The sequence below is a fragment of the Trachurus japonicus genome, chromosome 6 (genome assembly GCF_045865225.1).
Source record: "Trachurus japonicus isolate A0001 chromosome 6, Traja_1.0".
NCBI lineage: Eukaryota > Metazoa > Chordata > Actinopteri > Carangiformes > Carangidae > Trachurus > Trachurus japonicus.
Window position 1 is genome coordinate 16,516,210 of NC_140912.1, and position 21,174 is coordinate 16,537,383.

A 21,174-nucleotide genomic window follows, 5' to 3' on the forward strand; every position below is an offset into this window, starting at 1 on the left:
TTCTGCTTTTCCTTAGGAAGCACTTAGATAACACTCTCTGTGCCCTCCAGTTGAGAAAGAGAAAGACGGAGAGAATGTAGGGTAAAAGAGTTTATTTTTATCAGTCTCACAAGGGACTGTTGATTCTTTGCATCCATTCCATCTGCCCCCTTCTCTCTCTCTCTCTCTCTCTCTCTCCTTCTCTCTTCTTCTCTCTCTCCTCTTTCTCTCCCATCTCTCGCTGTACTGCTGCCTCTGTCTCTTGCTCACAAATTCATTGTAACAGAACATGAAAGATGAAAAACAGAGAGTGGGACAATAGGTTTTCAAAATCAAAGGAAGAACAATGGTATAATAGTTTTTATTACAACAATTAGGGAAGTGTGCAAAGGATGTGGAGAGCAGTGGGAAAAGAAAAAATGTAGGCAAAAAAAAACAACACAGCTGGTAGAAAGTGACATTTGCAAGGGTCTTGACAGGTTCACCTCAACAATTGAAGGGGAAGAAAGAAAATTAGTAAAACAGGACAGGACAGCAGCTGACACCTGTTACAGGCCACGCATTTGGCCATCCACCTGTCTGTCTGTCTGTCTGGACTCCAAATTCAGACAAAATGAAATTGTTTCATGGAGCCTGCTGTATAGCAAAACTGTTTTTACAGGGTTTTGGGGGGTTTCTTCTTTTGAAGTTGCAGATCAGTGCTTCATGCAAGCACACACACACATACATATGTAATAGTTAACCAGAGGGGACACCCGTTCAGACATGTATAGGCCACCACCTCTGGCGTGGCTTGGAAACATTCACTTTCTTTCCAATAACACACATCACAACATGCTCCATAAATTCACGCATGCGCACAGGCACTCATATTCACACACAATACCCACAGAGTCTCTGTCTCTGGGTGATTAGCTTTTAATAACTTAGCTGTAGTCTCTGTTGAATGGTCTGTTGCCATGGACACTACTCCCATAGAAATTTTTTCATAAACTGGGGACATTTGTGTATGTGTACGGTGGGCGGGTGGATGTGGTGATGCTGTTCTCCATTCTCTCACTCAGGGCTGTGGTTTGAGAAGAAGTGAGGTGCAGTCATCATGTCTGTGCAGTTTCCCTACAGCTCCTTGACACTCTGCGGTTAAGAAAACAAACATTATTCTGCCCAAAATGACTCATTTCCTTTAGACACAGATTATTCAAATTACACAAACACGTTGTTTATGTTGTTGGTGGTTTATTTTTAGGACCAGTACGGAGATTTCCTACTAGCTTTTCCAGTGACTGTGCATTATATTCATTATTATGTTATGGTGCATGATATCCAATATCACTATCCCTAATAAGCTGTGAAACTAAAGACATTTTCTTGTTTATGGAGAAAAAGTAAAAAAAAAAATTAAAAAAAAGACATGTGGAAGATTGTTTCTCTCTCTTTCTCTCTCTCCCTCTGTCTCTCTGACTTTCTCACCCACACACAAACACAGTCGTGGTGCAGGTGAAAAAGGGTCAGAGGTAGCAGGCAGGTGATACTGTGCTGTCATCGAAGGGCTTGCTGTGAATCTACTAATGATTGATCACCATGGCTACAAAGGAAGAACATAAATCTGGGACGCAGCTTTGGACTGGGCTGAGCAAAACTTTCACTGCAACTTTTTTATGACCTTGAGCTTCTTTCCATTCTTAAGGCAGTGGTTGTGTTACAAGGAGCCCAGTAATCCCCCCAATTAAATAAAATTGCCTATATTTCATGTTAATTTATCTACTAGCTTTTTGTAAATCTTGAATCATAATTGAAATCCTGTGTGGTATTCATGGGTAAAACCATTAACCATGAGCCGACATTTTGGTTTGGAAACTGTCCCACTGAGCATCTTGAGTGGCTACAGACTAGATCTGTTCTTTACGACTTCAAGAATACTTTCAAATCCTCGTGGACTTATTAAGCCAGGTTTAGATGTCAAGTTCTCGGAAGGCTTTGGAGTGAGGGAGTCAGGGGGCCTGAGGGCTAGATCACACAGCGACGTGAGTTTATATTTTGCAGACTGTCTAAATCTCTCCCCATTACTGCTGGGGCACAGGAAACCATCTAAATCGCCAAGACAATAACAATAAAGACAGGGTGTCAACTGTACAGTAGTGTGCATGTGTGTGTACATTTGAATGAGGCAAACATGTGCATACATGTACTTGTGTAAGTGAAAAATGAAGACAAGGTAGTTTGTAACCAGGCCCGAGAGGTTTGTTCCCACAGCTGTATCCCCTCAGCTACTTCTTTTTTAACAAACCAACTTGTCGCTGTTTCTGTTTTTCCTATCCTGTTAATAATTATTGTTACAGTGTAGATAAAGGGTTAATCTGTAACCTCAACTCTCAAAAGCCTATTGATTTGAAATGGCCCATGAAAGAAATATTGATTTGGTTTAGATGATTTAGAGTCAAAGTTTTATATAATTTTATATACTCGTGTCAGTTCTACTGTTTTGCAATTTTCTTTTGGCTGGATCTCAGTCAGATGACTGTATAGAGATGTGTTTTTTTAACACTATCAGATTACAGCTGCCACAGTTTTGACAAACAACTTTCTTGACCCATGTTTAAACTGGGAAATTGTCATTAAAATGACAGTTTATGAATGAGTAAAAGCTGTCAGCATGATGCCCACTCCTCTCCAATTTTCTATTCTTTTGTACCAGCTTTGCTTTAGCTTGTCTTCTCACTCTCTTGGGTTCTGACACACTTCAGAGAGGGGGCATTTTCCCTGTTAAAACATTCATGGGTATTTTTGTTATTTACTCTCGGAGAAAGAATAGGAGAGAGAAAGAGAGCACCAAAGTAACCAGTTCCCCTTTGGTCCATAACTCTCCACCCTTTTGTGTGGGTGGTCAGTGGGAGGGGGTCATAGTGTGGTTAGGCTTTGCGGGTGAGAACAAAATGTGAGAAGGACGTGAATGTGTGTGTATGTGTGTGTCTGCATGTTACACAAAAGGTGTTATAATGCCGTAGTCATAATGCCACCTTTAGAGGTCGTTACGGTAATGAGATCTTCAATGTCTGTTGGTGACAAGTTCGGCTTTCGGCTGTGAAAGCAAATGTCACTTCTTTGCCAGACTTGGCAGACCGTTGCATTACACTGCAAAACGTGAGCTGTAGCCCATAGTAACCCGCCCTAATAGCTGATGTGGTTTCAAGTAATCCTGCAGTTTGGATTATGAAATATTAGCAGGGTAATGTGATATTATATAGTCCTCCCAGTTTTCCGCTGTGAGTGTACCAAGTTCTGCTTGGCTGCTCTGGTCAAGGTCACTTCCCCATGTAGACAGTTTGATCACTGGCTGCCAGGGCTGGCATTACCTGCCCAGTCCAATTTGGCAATTTGGCAGAAAGTGAAGAGAATCTGTCAGTTGCCTTGCTCGGCCAAGCTGTACAATGTCCAGCCCTGGAGACAATTTGTAAAGAGACTGGAAGCAACAACATTTATGCAAAAAAAAAAACAACCAAAAAAACAAACATGAAAAATGGAGGAGGGTGAGGAAGGAGGGGAGGGCAAATATAAAAACCACAGTGTAAAGGGGCAACAGGGGCAATGTGGTACATTACAGTGGAGCAGACCGACCAGTGAATGTAGAGGTGAACTGGTGGTCACATGAATTGTAAATGGCTGTTGAAAGTAAAGGCTATATCTTTCAGACAGAGCCTGGAAACTGCATACAACAACTGAAATAAATCAGCCTGAATTGGATTGGATGGATGGGTTTTCTTGAGTTTTCATAGTACCCACTGTTACTGTGATTTTCATGAAGTGATTATCATATTATGCTGATCGCCACTTTTCTTTCCATTTTGCTCTGCAGAAATGCTGGAGTCTAACAACCTTGTGACGTTCGAAGGTCTGGCCAACAGTTCGGCTTACCACACCTTCCTGTTGGATGAAGAGAAAGGAAGACTTGTTGTGGGAGCCAAGGACCACATCTTCTCTTTTAACCTCATCAATATCAGCAAAGACTATGCACAGGTAAAAAGCAAATTTTGACTTCCAGTCGGTCTGTCTGGTGGTTTAAACCATTCGTGAAGTCTGTTTGCATTTCTGGCCGACTAAATACTCGCCTGGAGGATGCATCTGCATCCAGAATGCCATTCAGGGGCTCAGGTATCTCTGGACTCTCTTTTCTGTTTCTACAGAAAAGTGCCTCATGAATATTTCAGACCTGGGCTGTCGCACACGATCACACGCTGTGCCAGGCATGTTAGCTGCTCACTGCGCACCTGGATGAATAATGGAGTAAACTGAAACAAAGTGGATAACAAATCGCATTGTGACCCCTTCAACCCCCATATCTACACATGCATGCACACAAGTCGTAGCTGTATCGACTCAGGCAGGTGATTCTTGTCTAACATGTACGTGAACTGTGTTTGTGTTCGCAGATCCCTTGGCCAGCTTCTCCCACCAGGAGAGATGAATGCAAGTGGGCAGGGAAAGATCTCTCGGTAAGAGCTCAAACCATCCATCTTGCAAGTGGGTGTTAGCATTTTGCCCCTCCACTCCCACAGATGTTTTTGAAAATGTCTTTGTTCTCTCGTATTATGAAAAACATACAACTCTGCGGGCCTCAAAGTAAATCTCACATTCATTTTTCTCTTGCAGTTGCACTGGGATTACACTGGATATGTGCTCCGTATATATGGCATTTTAATCGCAGGCAATATAAGATTTGGTTTAATCTTTCAGCTTGTTTTATACTCGTTTGTTGACAATCTGCTATATGGACAACACACATAGCTAACCATAGGTCTGATCATAATCTCAGAGCCAAGATTGAGACCATCATGTGACCTTAATCACTCATCAAGCCTCTGGGCACTCTCATTTAATAGAGTGAAGCCTGGGAAATCACTGTGCTTTCTGCCAGACCTACTGGTATAACGGTGCAGCATGAATAATAACCACTGTCATATATTCAGGGATCACAGGCATTAGTGTTCCCATGTTATTAGACTGTAATTTTTCCATGTTCTTCCTTTGTGCTCACAAACATCAAGAGTGTGTGTTCTGACAGTCACCCAGTGAGGTTATAGTATTGTGGCCTGCCCTTGTGTTAGGACTTCAGTCTTTATTGAACTGATAAAGTTAAAACTTGAACAGCAGGTTGAAGAACAGTAATTTATCAGGAACCCTACACCGTACCTGAGAACAAATCACAAACACATAGGCATCACAGTCTGTTTACTTTGGATGGAAATGTTTTATTAAATTTGATGAGCTGAAGTTCCCAATCATCTTTGTGGTGACGCTGAGATCCAGGGATTTCTCAGCTCCCTCACCTTAGTCAACCCTCGCATGACAAGCCAAGCATCACATCTCCCTGAATCTGGCCGAGTGCAGTTTTTAGTGCAGCTTGTGTGGTGTGGTGAAACTCTGTGTAAACACGCTGAGAGGTTGTCTCTTCTCTCTGCGAGATGTGTTATGAATTCTATCTTCAACATGGCCTCGGGCAAAAGACTGGAATGTAAAATTGTGGCGATGCTGTTTATGCATCAGTTCACATTGGCCAGAACAGGGCAAGCTCTCCTGCCCTTCTACCCTTCTGTGTGGCTGATTTGAAGCGCCGTGAAGTCCTTTGTGTGTTTTCTGTAAACATTGTGGCATGGATGAATAAGGTGCCTTGAGGGGTGGTCTTTCTGTTATGGAGTCAGAGAAAAGTGAGAATTAAAGGGAGGTGGAGAGAGATGGAGGGTGAATCCGCTGATGCTCCTGATGTAGCCTAAGCAGACACTTGTGGAGAGGAAGCAGAGAGGAAAGAAAGAGATAGATTAGTGCGAGAGGTGTGACACCCACGTACACCCACAAGAAAGAGGAAAGCTGCTGCTGCTGCTGCCTGTATTTCCTCACAAGAAATAAAAAGAAATATAGGTTCAGTATTTTAGATGTGCTAAATCATAGAATATGTAGATATTCACAGCTTTGTGCTGTTGCCTGCAGTCATGTTCATTACTCACATGTAAACCCTAGTAAAGACAGCTGATTAAATGACAACAGAGGCTTACACAAAGAGAGGCTGCTGTCTGCCGATGACCTAGTAAAGCCAGATGAACTTAGTCATGCATAATTTGTGGTGCTATTCTTTTTTTTTCCTGCATTTTTTTCTCCTGTCATGAGCATGTGATGACATCTTCAGTTTTACATATAAAGCCAGGTTTGCTCAGGCACGTGCTGCCAGAGCATGGGGAAATAAGCCATATGGTACTGAGCAATGCATATGACACATGCCTGTTGTGTGTGCACACACACACACACACACACACACACACACACACACACACACACACACACACACACACACGAGAAATCTACATATGCAACATTATTTTATCATGGCCTAGCTTTGTTGACCAGCTCTTTTGTTTTCCTTCTGTTCATGTTTTACATTAATTCTGTGGGGAAATCACACAGCTTATGAAGCCAGAAGGGGCAAAATGTCACTGAGTTCAAAAACATTTATGTGTCATGGTTGAGATGAATACTGGAGAACTGGACATAGATGATGTGAAAAAAAAAATCCAGAGTCATGAAGGATAATGCCCAGTCTGGTCATCATATTATATCCAGAATTATTACTCAGCTCAGTCTGTTGGCCATTTTCAGATGAGTTACATTAGATTACAGTGAGCTTTGCTTGCTGTTATCATTACAGGTCATTTTATTTAAGTAATGGATTTTCCTGTGCAACTTGTGTGCTTAGAGAAGTCTGACCTGTTTATTTATCCAGCTGTTTCACCATGTTTTTAATGACTCAGATGTCCTGGGTGCTATGGCAACAAGCTTGTGGATAACGAGGGCACTAATACCCATCATCAGAAAATATTGTAAAAATAAAAATAAAAATAATAAAATAAAGATGTGGTTTTAAAATGATTTTTGCATCAAGCCTCAATTACTCATCCTGATGCGTCTCTGTCTCTGCTTCATCAGAGGGAGTGCTCGAATTTCATCAAGGTGTTGCAGCCGTTCAACCAGACCCATCTCTATGTGTGTGGGACAGGAGCCTTCCACCCTGTATGTTCTTACCTGGAGGTGGGCAGGAAACTAGAGGTACGTTTCCACTACTGCATCCGCTTGCTGAGGAGGCTTATCACAGCAAAGTTTAAGCGTTTAAAGTTGTAAAGGACCATGTCTAGTCGAGTGTGAGCTCTCTTCCCAATAAATGATTTGCTAAGTACTTAAAAATGGTTTCATTTAGCAAAATGAGGTGGAAAATTAAACACAGGGTTTCACAGTCTGCAGGATTTCCAATTCATCACTCTAATATGGAACTGCTGTACTGTATGTGTATGTGTGTTCATTTGAGTATGAGAGAAGGAAATTGCTCTCCTCTCCTTCAAATGTCACAGAGTCAGACTTATAAATGCGTGTTTCCTATTCATTAGACACCTAAACAGACAATTAGAGGCAGGAAATATCTCTGAGAAAAGCCATTTACTGTATATAGATCAGAAGCTTAAAATGTCATTCATCTGATGGGTTTCCTCTGAGGGACGAGGTCACCAAGTCATAAGTGAGTGATGAGATTTATTGTTTTTATACTCAACTCTTCTACTGTTACGGTATGTGCAGTGAGGAAACACAGATGATTTTAAACACCTGCATTAGTCCCACAAATTCTCTCAGATTTCTCCTCATGTTTTGAAATACACCGCTGATTAAAATAACTGTTTGTCTTTTTTTAACCTGTGTGTTAAAAGAGCTATTTGTCATTTAATGGCAGCACCTTTTTTAGCTACATTATGGCTTAGATCAAAATTTTAAATATGATCCGATGTAATGATTTTCTTTAAATATTGCAATTTTACCCCAACCTAAATGTCTTGAAGTGCTGACAGCAAAATCGGTTTCCCACAATTACACTGAAGCACCTACGCATTTTTTTCCATGAGCGATTTAATTCCCTGTGCCAGAAAATAATGCAAATCCCATGCATTTGACAGTACACTACAACTCCTGAGCCTTTCTGTCTCTTTACATTCAGGACAGTGTGTTCAGACTGGAGCCTCACATAGAAAACGGCCGGGGGAAGAGCCCCTATGATCCCAAGTTGCTCACAGCCTCCATGCTAATTGGTGAGTTTAAAACCGGATACACAGTGGTGCAGCTCCTGAAAACACCCTCTGCTTTGCTCTTTCATTTCAGCAGATATAGGATGTAAAATATATGTGAATGACAGAACAGAGTATTCCTGTCATTCATTACAAGTGGGTCTGCTCTGTAGTTTTGTATCTACACACCCCTCATTGACAGCACTGTAAACTATTTCAATCTGGATTTACCTCTTTTAAGTGCTGGGTGTGCATGGCAGATGACTCTTAACTGAGTTTTTTCACACTGAATTCTCAATTATCTCCAGATAAAGCAGGACTGTGTGAGCATGTTTTCCTCTCTACCCCCAATCATCACCAGTCATATTGTGTTATATCACACTGTTAAAGCCAGCAGATGGCCATTTTCCAGCCCATCACTCCTCATCTTCTCTCCCCTTTCTTTGTCCCCTCTCACCAGCATTATTATGTACTCCCCCTGTCTCACACCTCTGTCCTGTCCCTCCTCATCTGTCCCTCCAGCCGTTCATGCTTCCCTCGCATCCCCCTCGAGCCCTTCCCACTGTGCTAATCTCAATTTCACACTCCTGATGTTCATCACGTCCATCACTGTCTGTGTTCTCTCAGGACTCTGAGTCTACCTGTACTGCTAAGCCCCTGAACAATTCCCCAGACTTTTGCACCTGCATCACCAAGGAAAAGTCACGACACACTGTTTTCTCATACAGTGTTACGATGCTAACACAATTTATTCCCTGTGCCCTCAGACAAGGAATTGTACGCTGGAACATCAGCCGACTTCATGGGGCGAGACTTTGCCATTTTTCGCACTCTTGGCAAGCATCACCCAATCAGGACAGAGCAACATGACTCCCGGTGGCTGAATGGTGAGAGAGAAAAGAATAATTACTGATTATATATTTGATCATATCTATGAATAGCTTCAAAAAAACATTTCTTTTTTTGTTTTTGCTGGACGCGAGCTCAGATTTGCAAACGCTTAATCATGGATCATCACTGAGATCCTTAAGACAGAGGGCTGGCTTCCCTGCATCTGCTCATGGTTGACTGTTTGGTTTGAACTGCTTATCAAACAGAAAAGTTTGCCATGTCTTATTTATCTTGTAAGAGCATAAGAGAAAAAACAAGAAATAAAGTAATTTTATTTTCTATCTGTATTTTACCATTAGACATTTTATTAGAAGTTGCAAAGTAACTTTTTATGTAGATGACACTTGTCTCCGTTTTTGGTTAATAATGAAAAACAAATTTAATATCCAATAGACTATGAATTGAATCCGCAGCTTTAAGTCCTTTCACCTACTTTATTGCAATCCATTACCCTGTTGCCTCAGCCAAGAACTGTAGCTCATCTGCAGATTGCTCAAAAAATATTGCAGCTTATTCTCTGACAAAGTGCAAACATCACACTTCACTTGTTTTGGCTGCCAGTGGAGTTTAGATTTCAATAAAACATCCCTGTGTTGATAAGACCATATACTAAAAACTGTCAGGTGGATGTTTGCAGGTCGCGATTTAAAATAAAACTGAGAGCACTTTGTTGTGTTTACGCGGCTTGGTTTGACAATTTGGCACCAGGCAAGTGGCCTTTACTTAATTGCTTGCCATCTTGAGTTCATCTGTCTCTGTATGTGTCTCTGTGTGTCACAGATCCCAGGTTTGTGAGCATTCATCAGATTCCAGAGAGTGACAATCCAGAAGACGATAAAATCTACCTGTTCTTCAGAGAGAATGCCATGGATGGCGAGCATGCTGGGAAGGCCACACATGCTCGTATTGGACAGCTCTGCAAAGTACGCATACGCACATTAACAGTCACCGTCACACGAGCTGACTCTCACAAAGGAACACACACAAAAGAAGAGAGACAATGAGACGCACACGCACACACACACACACACACACACACACACACACACACTCATGCTGACATTATGTGAAATAGCTTCTGTATCTGGAAAAACACTTGACGGGTGTCTGAGTGGCTTTCATCATGGCAGCTTTCAGGTGCTGTTATCTGTGATTATTTTTAGCCTGGAGAGAAGGGGGCTTTGTTGTGCATGGCGCAATCGCCCCTGAAGATGGAAACCTGAGAGAAATGTTAAATGTCACCAGAAACTGAGAGGAAAAGACGCCGTCAGTGGCAGCACTGTTATCCTAATGCCAGGCCTTGGCAGTGATCGGGTGTGTGACACCCTCCAGCTCCAGGGGATGGTTGTTAAATCACTGGCCTTGTATCAGCTTTCCCCGTCCAAATCCCCTCCTCATTCATTGAGCAGAAATCCACCAAGCTGACTGCAGATCAGTCATTGAGCCTCAGCCTCCCGTTTAGCTGCATTTCGTGCCTCCTTCGTAATAGCCTGATTACCCAGAATGTCAGGAATCTGCTGTCCTCATCACAAGACAAGCCATCCATTATGTAAGATTCAGTATTAATTTGGGCCTATGCCTATTTGGACACATTCTAATTTGCCGTCATAAATCAACACCCATGGGATAGGTTTTTATGAGCTGCTTTGTGCTTCTGTGCTTGTCTTCACTGTTCTGGAAAACAAACACTGTACTGTGAAACACACAGATACATAAAGTACAAACATATAGTGGAACATACTTTACTTTATTTTGTCTCAACATAAAAAAAACACTCTTCATCTAATGTTATAGAGTGTATACTTCGTACTATTACAGTGAGCTGCAAGTGTGTCAGATGTGTGAGTTTCAAATGCATTTAGTGAAAATAAAGTACAGAAAACAAAGATAGTTCACATGTTTCCAAAGTGCTTGAATCAATATAAAAAGGTCTGTCTTTATGTAAATTACAACATTTATTTGCTCCCTTACGACTCCAGCTTCTCCTCAGTCAGTACAGAGATAGCAGCCAGTATACGAAGAGCTATCTTACTTTTTTTCCCTATCTGTTTTGACGAGTGATTGTGTCTGTATGCTTTAAAAAGGTGTAAGAGGGGGGAAATGGCAGCATCAGTGGCAGAGGGTTTGCAATTCTCATGCTCTACATCCAACCAGCAGTATTTCACCTCACTCAGAGGCTAATGAGCCATAGACTCTCATCTCTGCAGTAGCATACAAAATTGGGCAATGCAAGTCTCTCTTTAACATTATATAGCTAATGCATTTTCCCATTTAACAATACATTTGCATAGAAACAAGCTGTTCAAAATTGCAATAATAGGGAATACTGGTACATGCTAGAAACCTGTTGAAAATTAAAGTGATTTTCTGTAAGGGAATGGAGGGTGGTCTCTGAAACTGAAACTGAAAACAATATTTCTGGAATTGCAGAATAATTAAACTTACCTGCTGACCTTCTGCTTGCGATGTGTCTAACAGAATGATTTGGGAGGTCACAGAAGTCTGGTAAATAAGTGGACCACCTTCCTGAAAGCTCGACTTGTTTGTTCTGTGCCCGGCAGTAATGGAATCGACACCCACTTTGATGAGCTACGTGAGTGAGATTGCTCCAGCACCTTAAAACGTGTTTCACACATTATCTCCTGAAGATGAAATGTTATCTTTTCAGTGGAGAATATGTCTGTAATGTATGGTGTTTTCTTTTTCTTTTTTCAGAGGATGTTTTTCTCATGAGCACAAAGGATCCCAAGAGCCCCATGGTCTATGCAGTCTTCACCACTTCCAGGTGTGGCTGGCATCTAAACAATTCTGACGATAATCCCTGATGGCCTGTGTTTTCAACATCGACCAAACTTTTTCTTACCTGCATCACTCTTTCTGCCCATTAGCAACATCTTCAAAGGTTCGGCTGTGTGTATGTACAGCATGACGGACATCAGGAGAGTGTTTCTGGGTCCTTATGCTCACAGAGATGGACCCAACTATCAGTGGGTGCCTTTCCAAGGACGTGTTCCCTACCCACGACCTGGCACAGTGAGTACAGTACACTCTTAATTGGACTGATGGTGTAGGATGCACTTGGGAGGGGGGGGGGGGCGGGGGCGGGGTCATAACGCTAATTCTTGTTTATGTCCTACAGCGTAACAATTATCTTTCTCCACAGTGTCCAAGCAAGACATTTGGAGGATTTGATACAACTAAGGACCTTCCTGATGAAGTTGTGACCTTTGCCAGAAGCCACCCAGCCATGTTCAACCCTGTCTACCCCATTAACAATCGACCAATCATAGTCAAAACAGATGTGGACTACCAGTTCACTCAGATAGTGGTGGATAAAGTAGAAGCAGAAGATGGACAGTATGATGTAATGTTCATAGGCACAGGTATACAAATTTGCACATGTGCTGTAAACTAATACATTTTTTTGTAGATGAACATACAGTACTCATTGTAGATATCAATATATCAGGATAACGTGCTTCCATTGTGTGCTGCTAGACATGGGGACGATTCTGAAGGTGGTATCCATTCCCAGAGGCTCCTGGCATGACCTGGAGGAAGTCCTGTTGGAAGAAATGACTGTCTTTAGAGTAAGTTGTTCTTACATTACATGTATTAAATGTGGTGCTGGGTTTCAGGATGACTCCATGATCACTTAGTGTTATCTGATCTTTTTTTTCTACTGTTGTCTTTATTTTTGTCAGGAGCCAACAGCCATCACAGCCATGGAACTTTCAACAAAACAGGTATAAAATGCCAGAAGTGGTCATTCATGTGTGTGAAAAACCTGTCTCTTAGAGCAGGAGTTTTTCCTCATAAGCGACACACCTTGCTGCGGGGCTGAAAGACAGAACAAAGACATGATTGTGTGCACATTTTAAACACTTGGAGATGAACTTGTTATCACACAAAGATCTCATTTAGGTTTCTCTGCACAACAATTCGCTCATCAACTTAAATGACAGGGAGAAACATAATGAGTCAGCTAATTGACAGGTAGGAGGTTTCTGAGCACCTGTAGCTTGATGGCCTGTCCACATTCTTGGCTTGTATTTTTGTTGAACTTAAACCAAGCCAAACACAGCAACACTTAAAACCTAAATTGTAGCTCCTATAAGACATAAAATATCCAACACTTATATCAGTCTTTTTCTCTTCTACCTGCACAGCAACAACTGTACCTGGGCTCAGACATCGGTGTGTCCCAGATGCCTTTGCACCGGTGTGAGGTTTATGGGAAGGCCTGTGCTGAGTGCTGCCTGGCGAGGGATCCATACTGTGCATGGGATGGTACCGAGTGCTCCAGATACTTCCCCATGGCCAAAAGGTACTGAATACATACTGCACCATTGTGATTGTAATGTTACTATCTTGCTATTGTGATTTACAAGTGGTTTAATACTCTCTACACAGCAAATATCCAGCTTTTATAAGCTCTGATAATCTGCTATTAAGTTTTTCTACCCATAATATGTTGCATCCAGCAGCATCAGCTATTTATAAGTTTTTGCGACATAGCCAATGTTAGCATTGACAGCATACCAGTACTACCAGCACTTGCCAGTTTAGAGGAAGAATTATGAGGTCAGCATCAGACTACATTCCTTTACTCAACAAAAGCTAGTGCTTCTACTTCCATAACGTCTTCTTCACTTCTATTAATACTTGCATGTTACTGTAGGCCCTTCTCATTATGTTTTGATACCAAGTTACTGTAGTGTCCAGTCTGCCTTGTAGAATTACCACTGCCCATGGGGGTAGTATAATATCTTCTCTTGTAAATGACGGCTGAAGCTCTCAGATCTGGCAAGTAAACAGCTTAAAAAGCAGAAGATGGATTTGTATCAATATCAAAACAAATAGCTCTTTTAACACATCTGATGTGTTCTCTGAAGTTGATGTATGTTAACTCTGTTGAAATGAAACAAATTTTAAGTATCACAGTAACATAGGATATGCGCTATATACGTATGGTAAGGCCCTCTTTATATAGACTTTTCTTCACTTAAGTAAAGTTAAACTAAGTTAAGTAAACTAAGATTATATAGATGGGTTTTCATGTTCAGATTAAGGACATGTGCAGTCAGACTACGGCTTCAGGCTGGAGCGAGGGCACACTTATAGTGCAGGCGTTGTATATTTTGCCAAAAAACCCTAAAGGTACGAGGTCATATTTCTACCAGAAAGCTAGAAATATAACCTGCCTCATGTGTTTACTGTAAATGAGAACCCATGTCAGCAATGTCTGCAGGCTGTCTGGGTGAACCAGGGGTGAGGTAGGTGTTAGAGGTTCAGTGGTTGTGTGGTTGTATTAGTGGACTGATCTGTATGTGTTCATGTGTGTGTACTTGTGTGTGCAGCCTCCCACTCATAGCTCCATGGGGCTTATTGATTTGAATGCTTTGCTGCACAGCATCCTATTCTCGCTGTTAGCTGGACTCCAGAGTCTTACATTCAAAAATAAGGAAGACCAGCTTAGAACAATGGGAAGCAGAGAGTGTGAAGTTATCAGTTTGCTTTGGTGTCTCCATAGTTTCTACAATTATTGTTTATAGAAAATATCCCAGAGTTTCTCTTGACACTGGATGTGAAACTCCTAAATCTTCGTTGCATCTGCAACTCAGAGAGAGATGACAGGCTGGAGTGATTGATTAGGTTTGAATTCTTCTGTTGTACACACCCTATAATTAAATCTGGTACTTTAGTTTATATATTTGTGTTGGCCTCCACTACTGCTGCACATCTCAGTCACATTCAGATAAACATCTTCATGCACACACATATTATCTCAGTATGAACATTTTCTCTTGAACACAAACAAAGAGGTTGGTGCTTGTGCTGACTCATCAAGGTGTGTATATTTGTGTTTCTGCAGGAGAACTAGGAGACAGGATATCAGGAATGGGGACCCACTCACACAGTGCTCAGATCTGCAGCACCACGGTATATAAAATAATATATATTTTGGATATGTCAATGGATATTTAATTGGGAATTAAATTATTCTTCAGAATTTGATCATAATCGAGGTAATGCATATAGACATTATAACTCTGTAGTTGCTCTGTAGATATAATTCTGTCTAATAATATACATACATTTTTTCCTAAATGATGTAGAAATTTCTAGATAATATATTGAAGCAGATAATAAACCCAGAAAATCAATTTTCCAACTGCATGACCAAAGAAGCTTTTGTTTTGAGGATTTAGTTGTACTTTGAACAGAAACGGTCTCAAAGCAGCTGCTGGCCTTTCCTGAGTCAATCAAAGGAGGCGAGAATCCAGCTGAGTGCGTGTGGTGTTGTGTCTGTGCTTTTTATGTGTTTCTGGTGGTGAAGATTAGAGTTGTGAAACTTATAATTAAAATGGTCAGGATTCCTTCAAGCCTCCTCTGTGTCGCCAAGCCCTCCACTCAACTGCCCCATTTATGGGCTCAGTCCAAAAACAGGACTTGCTTGCTTAATTATACATTTCTTTCATTTAACTGGAAAAGAAAGCAAGACAAAAACTGTTATCAAAATCTATTCAGCGCTGAGGTGGAACAGTTCAGACACACACCAAATATACTGTTTAATACTTTGGTCTAAAATCACAGACTTACTTCTTAAAGAAAATGACCAAAGATTTTAAAAATGTTGATAAGTTAACAATATATTCAGTGGAAAGTGAATTGTTGAGTTTACCAGCGAATAAAAGGGGAGATCTGTCATAGAAACCCAACTGTACGATGCAGAAAGTCCCCAGCTGAAAAAATTGCACATACTTGACTGAATAAAACCCAGATTTTATTTGGAGCCAGTTTCCTCCAGTGACTGCCACTGTGGTGGGATGTGCATATTCAGCACATGATTGAGTGCAAGGAGAAAAGAGACAGGATAATGTGACAAAATAATGTAAAATGCAGTCATTGTTAAGTCTGAGAGTACTTGCAGAACAGAGTTTCAAACTTTTCAGCTAGAGAAAAGCAGAAAAACAGAGTTTTTATACCAAAACAAAAAACACACAAATCCCCTCTACGGCTTGCTGTAGAAAGCTGTTTTCTGTCATTGCAATTAAAATAAATTGCAGAACAACCAGTAATATCAGCAAGAAATAATAGAAAATATTTGCTTTAACAAACTTGTGTGACTTAATTTTCTTATTTTCTCTTCATTTTATCCAGATGAGCTAAGCGGGCAGACGACTCTCCTGGATAAAACTGTGTACGGTGTGGAGAACAGCAGCACTTTCCTTGAGTGTAGTCCCAAGTCTCAAAGAGCTCTGACATATTGGCAGTACCAGCGCTCCACTGACGACCGTAAACAGGAGGTTGGTGCTAGCTTAACACATACCGTTCTTCTTTACTCTAGGTTGAAAACTGTAGATACAATCTATCTATCCAGGCAGATTAGATAGATTTATTGTTTTAGATATTTCAGTGTTAATATTTTATTAATATTTAATTGCACGGTTGACTCAAGTGAGATACACTTTGTGTAATCATTTTGAAATCTTGAAACAAATTGTCTGACTTTATAGATCAAATCAGATGATCGTTTCATCCGGACGGACCAGGGCTTGCTGATTCGCACGCTTAACAAGAAGGACTCGGGCTTCTACCTGTGTCAGGCTGTGGAGCACGGCTTCATGCAGACACTTCTGAAGGTGACCTTAGAGGTCATCGACACTGAGCGTCTGGAGGATCTGCTGCACCGGGATGAAGAGGCCGCAGCCGCAGCCGGGGCCCCAACCCAGGACCTTTCTTCACCTCGAGAAAGTCCAAATCAAAAGCTGTGGTACAGAGACTTCCTGTCTCTGGTGAATCACCCAACTCTCAACACCATGGACGAGTTCTGTGAGCAGGTTTGGAAAAGAGAGCGAAAGCACAGGAGGCAGAAAGCCCACCTGCAGCAGGTACAAATACATCAGCAGCACCAGCAGCAGCAGCAGAAGGTTGTGGTGATCCCTCACACCCACATGCACGCTCAAGGGCTGGCAGCCAAGTGGAAACACCTGCAAGAGAGGCAGAAGGGACGCAACCGCAGGACCCATGAACTGGAGAGAGCCCCCCGCAGTGTCTGACGTATAAACATGAACTTTTAATAACATCCAAACCTGAAACCACACCCAGTTCTCATTCTGTAACCCTGATTAACTCACCCAGTTTTCTTCTTCATACTGAGATACAGACTTCTTCCACAAAGACTGGATAGAAAAGTTAAACTGGAAAAAAAAAAAGGTAATACTTCCCTGATCCGCTTGCTGGTGTGTTTCTGTGCGTGGGCAGCCATGTTTACAGTATGCCGCTACAGAAGACTGCAGGAAACAGGATGTTGTATCACGCCAGAGCACTGGAGCATATTATCTCAGCTGGCCTCTGTGACCTGAGCACAGCAGAGGGACAGTGTCAACCAGCACAAGAACTGGATGCATATATCCACCCTATAGCTATGACTGACTCCATGTTGAGATGACTGTGTCAATGGCATTGTCTCATGGCATGCTAGTTAGGTGTCTTTGTTGATGTGAAACTAAATAGATACCTAAAAAAAAGTCCTTATAATTAATTTTCTACTACACAAATATAAAAGACTAAGAGGTGGGATTGTATTAAAAAGGAGTGTAAATGGATGTTCAGTGGAATCGCAAGCAGTGAAGCTCATTGGAAGCACAACATGGGATATTTAGTCATGTTTTGGTATTATCACATGAGAGAAAAATGCCCGGGCACTGCAAGAAACTGGGAGCAACACCATTTGTCTGCAAATACAATTATGTAGCTACAATGTGTAAATACTGTGTTCAGTGACGTCTCCTCAAACTAAAGGGAATGGCTCGCAGTTGTCATGTTGCTTTTATGTTGTTTCCCCAGATAGAAATTTATTTAAGAAAAAGTCGTGAACAGGGAGATTTTCTACTAGTCTGCGTTTCTACACCCTCGATAAGCTTCCCATACAAGAACAGGTTTTATTATTCAGTCATGTTTATCTTTCTTTTTTCGTTTTTTTTAATCATCAGATTCCTTCCAGTGTCAACAGTCGTTAATTTGACAGTTGTTGACTGTCAATTTATGGGAATGTCTGCCAGCTGCATTATCTCAGTGCACAAAATGTCACACTGAGTTCTTCCACGTTGATTTAATTATGCTTTGTATACACTTTGTTTCCACTACATGTGTATTTATTGATCTGCAATAATGTACATTGTGAAAATATTTTTTTCAATGTGCAGGCTTTTTCTTTTCTTACATGTTATCATTTGATTTGATTGATTTGATTTACAGGACCAATCTCTTAAAAAAAACTGTATTATCACAAATACTGTAGTAAGACTGGAAGTTATTTATCAATATTGGTCAATATTACATGCATTACATTTCAAATGCACTGAGCAATAAGCCAGTCTCCATACAGTACTGTATTTTTCTTCCACATTTATGCCTCATGTCCATATTCTTCACAGGCTACGCAGTGTGACAACTTCATTTCACTGCATGTAACATGGATATAACAATCACAATACACACACATACTGTACACACACAAACACAAACCTGGAATGTAGCTGTGAACATTATGTAAATATAAATACTATTGTCTATGTTTGACAAGTATGACACTGTGTATTAGTGCATGTGAATACTATTGTAGTGTTCCTGTTTTGCTATAGCAATGATATACTAGTCTGATGTTGTCACCGTTATTCTGTTGTTTGCTAATGCAGTACACAATGTTAGCTATTTCAAAGATGTACATACTATTTCTGTTAGGACTCTTAACTGTATAACTGATAATTCCTGAGGTAGGTATTCACAAAAGATATAAACAAGAACTAAACCGGATCTTACTGTGGACTAGACAATGTCCACAGACCAGTTAACAACAATGAACAATGTCGGTGGAGCATTGCTACACACCAGTATGTCAGATGACATTTGTCTAGTGGATGTTTGCAGGCTTCATCTGCTTTTGGAAGCCATAACAGCGGAAGATGAGAAACAGCTGGAGCCAGGAAGAGATTTTTAGGCTAACAAAACAAGTCGAAGACCAGAGTTGTGGTGACTTTCAGTGGAGAGGGGCATATTATAAAATCATCATTATTGAGAAAAAATATAGGGCCGCCTCACTGCATCTGTCTTGGACATACGGTGGAGGTGAGGAAATGAAGTGCTGCTGCTGCTGCTGCTGCTGCTTTTTGGCATGATGGTGATGGTGATGATGATGATGTATTCTACTGATCTAATAAATGTCTCTTCATAAAGTGCTGGTTTCATTAAATCTATTTTTAATGTACAATGTCCTGCTGCTATCATGGCATGTGGCACGTTTCCTTTAGCGCAGATGATCAGATTAGATGTTGGAAGCTTGTACATTTCCATATTAATGAGGAAAACTTTTATAAACTTCAATAACATAGTCTTAATACTAAGGTTAATTTAATGATCTACGTGTCCAGTGTATGTCTGCACAACTACTTTATAGGGACATAGAAAAATGACCTAATTAATAAGATGAAACAATCAACATAACAAATTGTATATTAAAAATCAAAGTGGCTGAGCAGTAATATTAATTGGCATAAGAGGCTGCTATTTCATAATATATAGTGAGAAGTGAGGCTGTGTACTAGGCTGTGCCTCCCACAGCAGAGGAATTACTGTATGTTGTTATTAGGACCTTGATGTGAGATGTGATGTGAATAATTTATGAGGTCCCCTACAGTTCTCAGCTGAAACCCAGCTGTTCTATTTGCAAACCGACAGTAGATGATGGTTTTCAGTGTCTACAACTCCAGTAAAAAAACATCAAACGATCATCGATCAAAAATCAGGTCTCAAGAGCCTCACAGAACTGAGAAATGATCTGCTTTCTACTTTGTATCACTACTGCCATCTGGTGGTTATAATTAAAAAGCACATATTTATCCTTGAAGTTGTATTAGTGTTCTCAAATGTCCCATCTTTTTGTATAGCAATGTAGTAATCGACATGGTACCTGAGATATGGCAATCCTAAAGCGGCAGAACATGGAAAGACTTATTGTTGACACTTCTGTTCACCTTTGATCCAACCCTAGAAGGTCAGTCAGCATATGTCTCACCCGGGCTTTGACCTTGACCTCTGCAGCCAATTCAGTTGCTGCTGTGAGAGCTCATGAGTTTCAGCCCAAATTGCCTCAGGCGCTTCAAAGAGAACATTTCCAAGACACTAGTGTAGTGTCAGTGGGGAGAAAACACACACACACACACACACACACACACACACACACACACACACACACACACACACACACACACACACATCCTTCTCCATGTGTATTAATAAGGGTCAATCATTGAGCCACTGCACCCTAGCCCCTCACACACTAAGCTATACCTATAAGTCTTAACCTCCCACAGCCACTGAAATGTTTTAGTCTCTACAAAGTTGTATGACCCCAGAGGTATAAGGTAAGATTGATATTGTAAAACAAACCTTCAGACACGAACACACACACACTTCCAGGCACTATTCAGCATATCATTCAGGTTCTCTCTTGACAGCATTTGAAATGTACCACTGTTGTTACCACATGTGAACTTACTGACTGCATTTTAGAGTGTGAGTATTTCTCAGTCAGGGTCATGACTTGGCTTTGTGACCCTGCTCTTGACTAATGTTTGACATTGCCAAACTGTGGTATGAAGGGTTGAACATAAGCGTGTGTTCAAAAGCATACCAGGTCATACTATAACAGTCCAGAACAGGATATAATATGACATAAAGTAACATTAAATTGGATGTTGGCAGTAACATTCAGCCTTTTAAACTACAAAGAGAAACATGATCCCAGCATCCAGTGCGCACTTTGTTCACATCATCGCAGAGTCTCTGTGAAGCTGATGAGGAAAGGCTTTGCTGCACTTTCTGCCCTTTTTCCATCTGTTTCCAAAGGTGTTTGAAAGAACTGTTTTTTGGCATTGAAGGTACTTCTATAACTGCAGAGCGTGACTGCCCTCCAGTGGCAGAGGGTACCTCTTTCAATACACTCCAGCTCCACCATCCCACTCACGGCAGCCTGATGGAAAATAGTTGCACCCCCCTTTCTGACTAGCAGCCAAGGTCACGGCTGAATGAAAAGGACCGCCCTGACACTCGCACAAAGGACCACTGCACTCAATGGAAAAACTGACACATGAGTGACAGAGTGAGAGTCACGGAGAATGCAGAGATTAGTAAAAAGTTACTTACG

The 21,174-nt window shown here is 41.1% G+C and overlaps 1 protein-coding gene across 1 annotated transcript in view; it reads left to right on the forward strand.

Annotated features, from left to right (window-relative positions):
* sema3ab (sema domain, immunoglobulin domain (Ig), short basic domain, secreted, (semaphorin) 3Ab) overlaps positions 1-18,446 on the forward strand; it is a 38,857-nt gene extending 20,411 nt beyond the window's left edge. Inside the window, exons 3-18 of the mRNA XM_085779374.1 lie at positions 3,833-3,993; positions 4,407-4,469; positions 6,952-7,071; positions 8,006-8,096; positions 8,840-8,959; positions 9,744-9,886; positions 11,442-11,556; positions 11,679-11,748; positions 11,852-11,996; positions 12,127-12,346; positions 12,462-12,553; positions 12,668-12,709; positions 13,133-13,290; positions 14,839-14,906; positions 16,128-16,273; positions 16,484-18,446. Of these exons, the coding sequence (XP_085635500.1) occupies positions 3,833-3,993; positions 4,407-4,469; positions 6,952-7,071; positions 8,006-8,096; positions 8,840-8,959; positions 9,744-9,886; positions 11,442-11,556; positions 11,679-11,748; positions 11,852-11,996; positions 12,127-12,346; positions 12,462-12,553; positions 12,668-12,709; positions 13,133-13,290; positions 14,839-14,906; positions 16,128-16,273; positions 16,484-17,026 (2,297 nt within the window). The 3' untranslated portion in view covers positions 17,027-18,446. The remainder of the gene's footprint in view (positions 1-3,832; positions 3,994-4,406; positions 4,470-6,951; positions 7,072-8,005; positions 8,097-8,839; positions 8,960-9,743; positions 9,887-11,441; positions 11,557-11,678; positions 11,749-11,851; positions 11,997-12,126; positions 12,347-12,461; positions 12,554-12,667; positions 12,710-13,132; positions 13,291-14,838; positions 14,907-16,127; positions 16,274-16,483) is intronic.
* Positions 18,447-21,174: the final 2,728 nt, after the last annotated feature.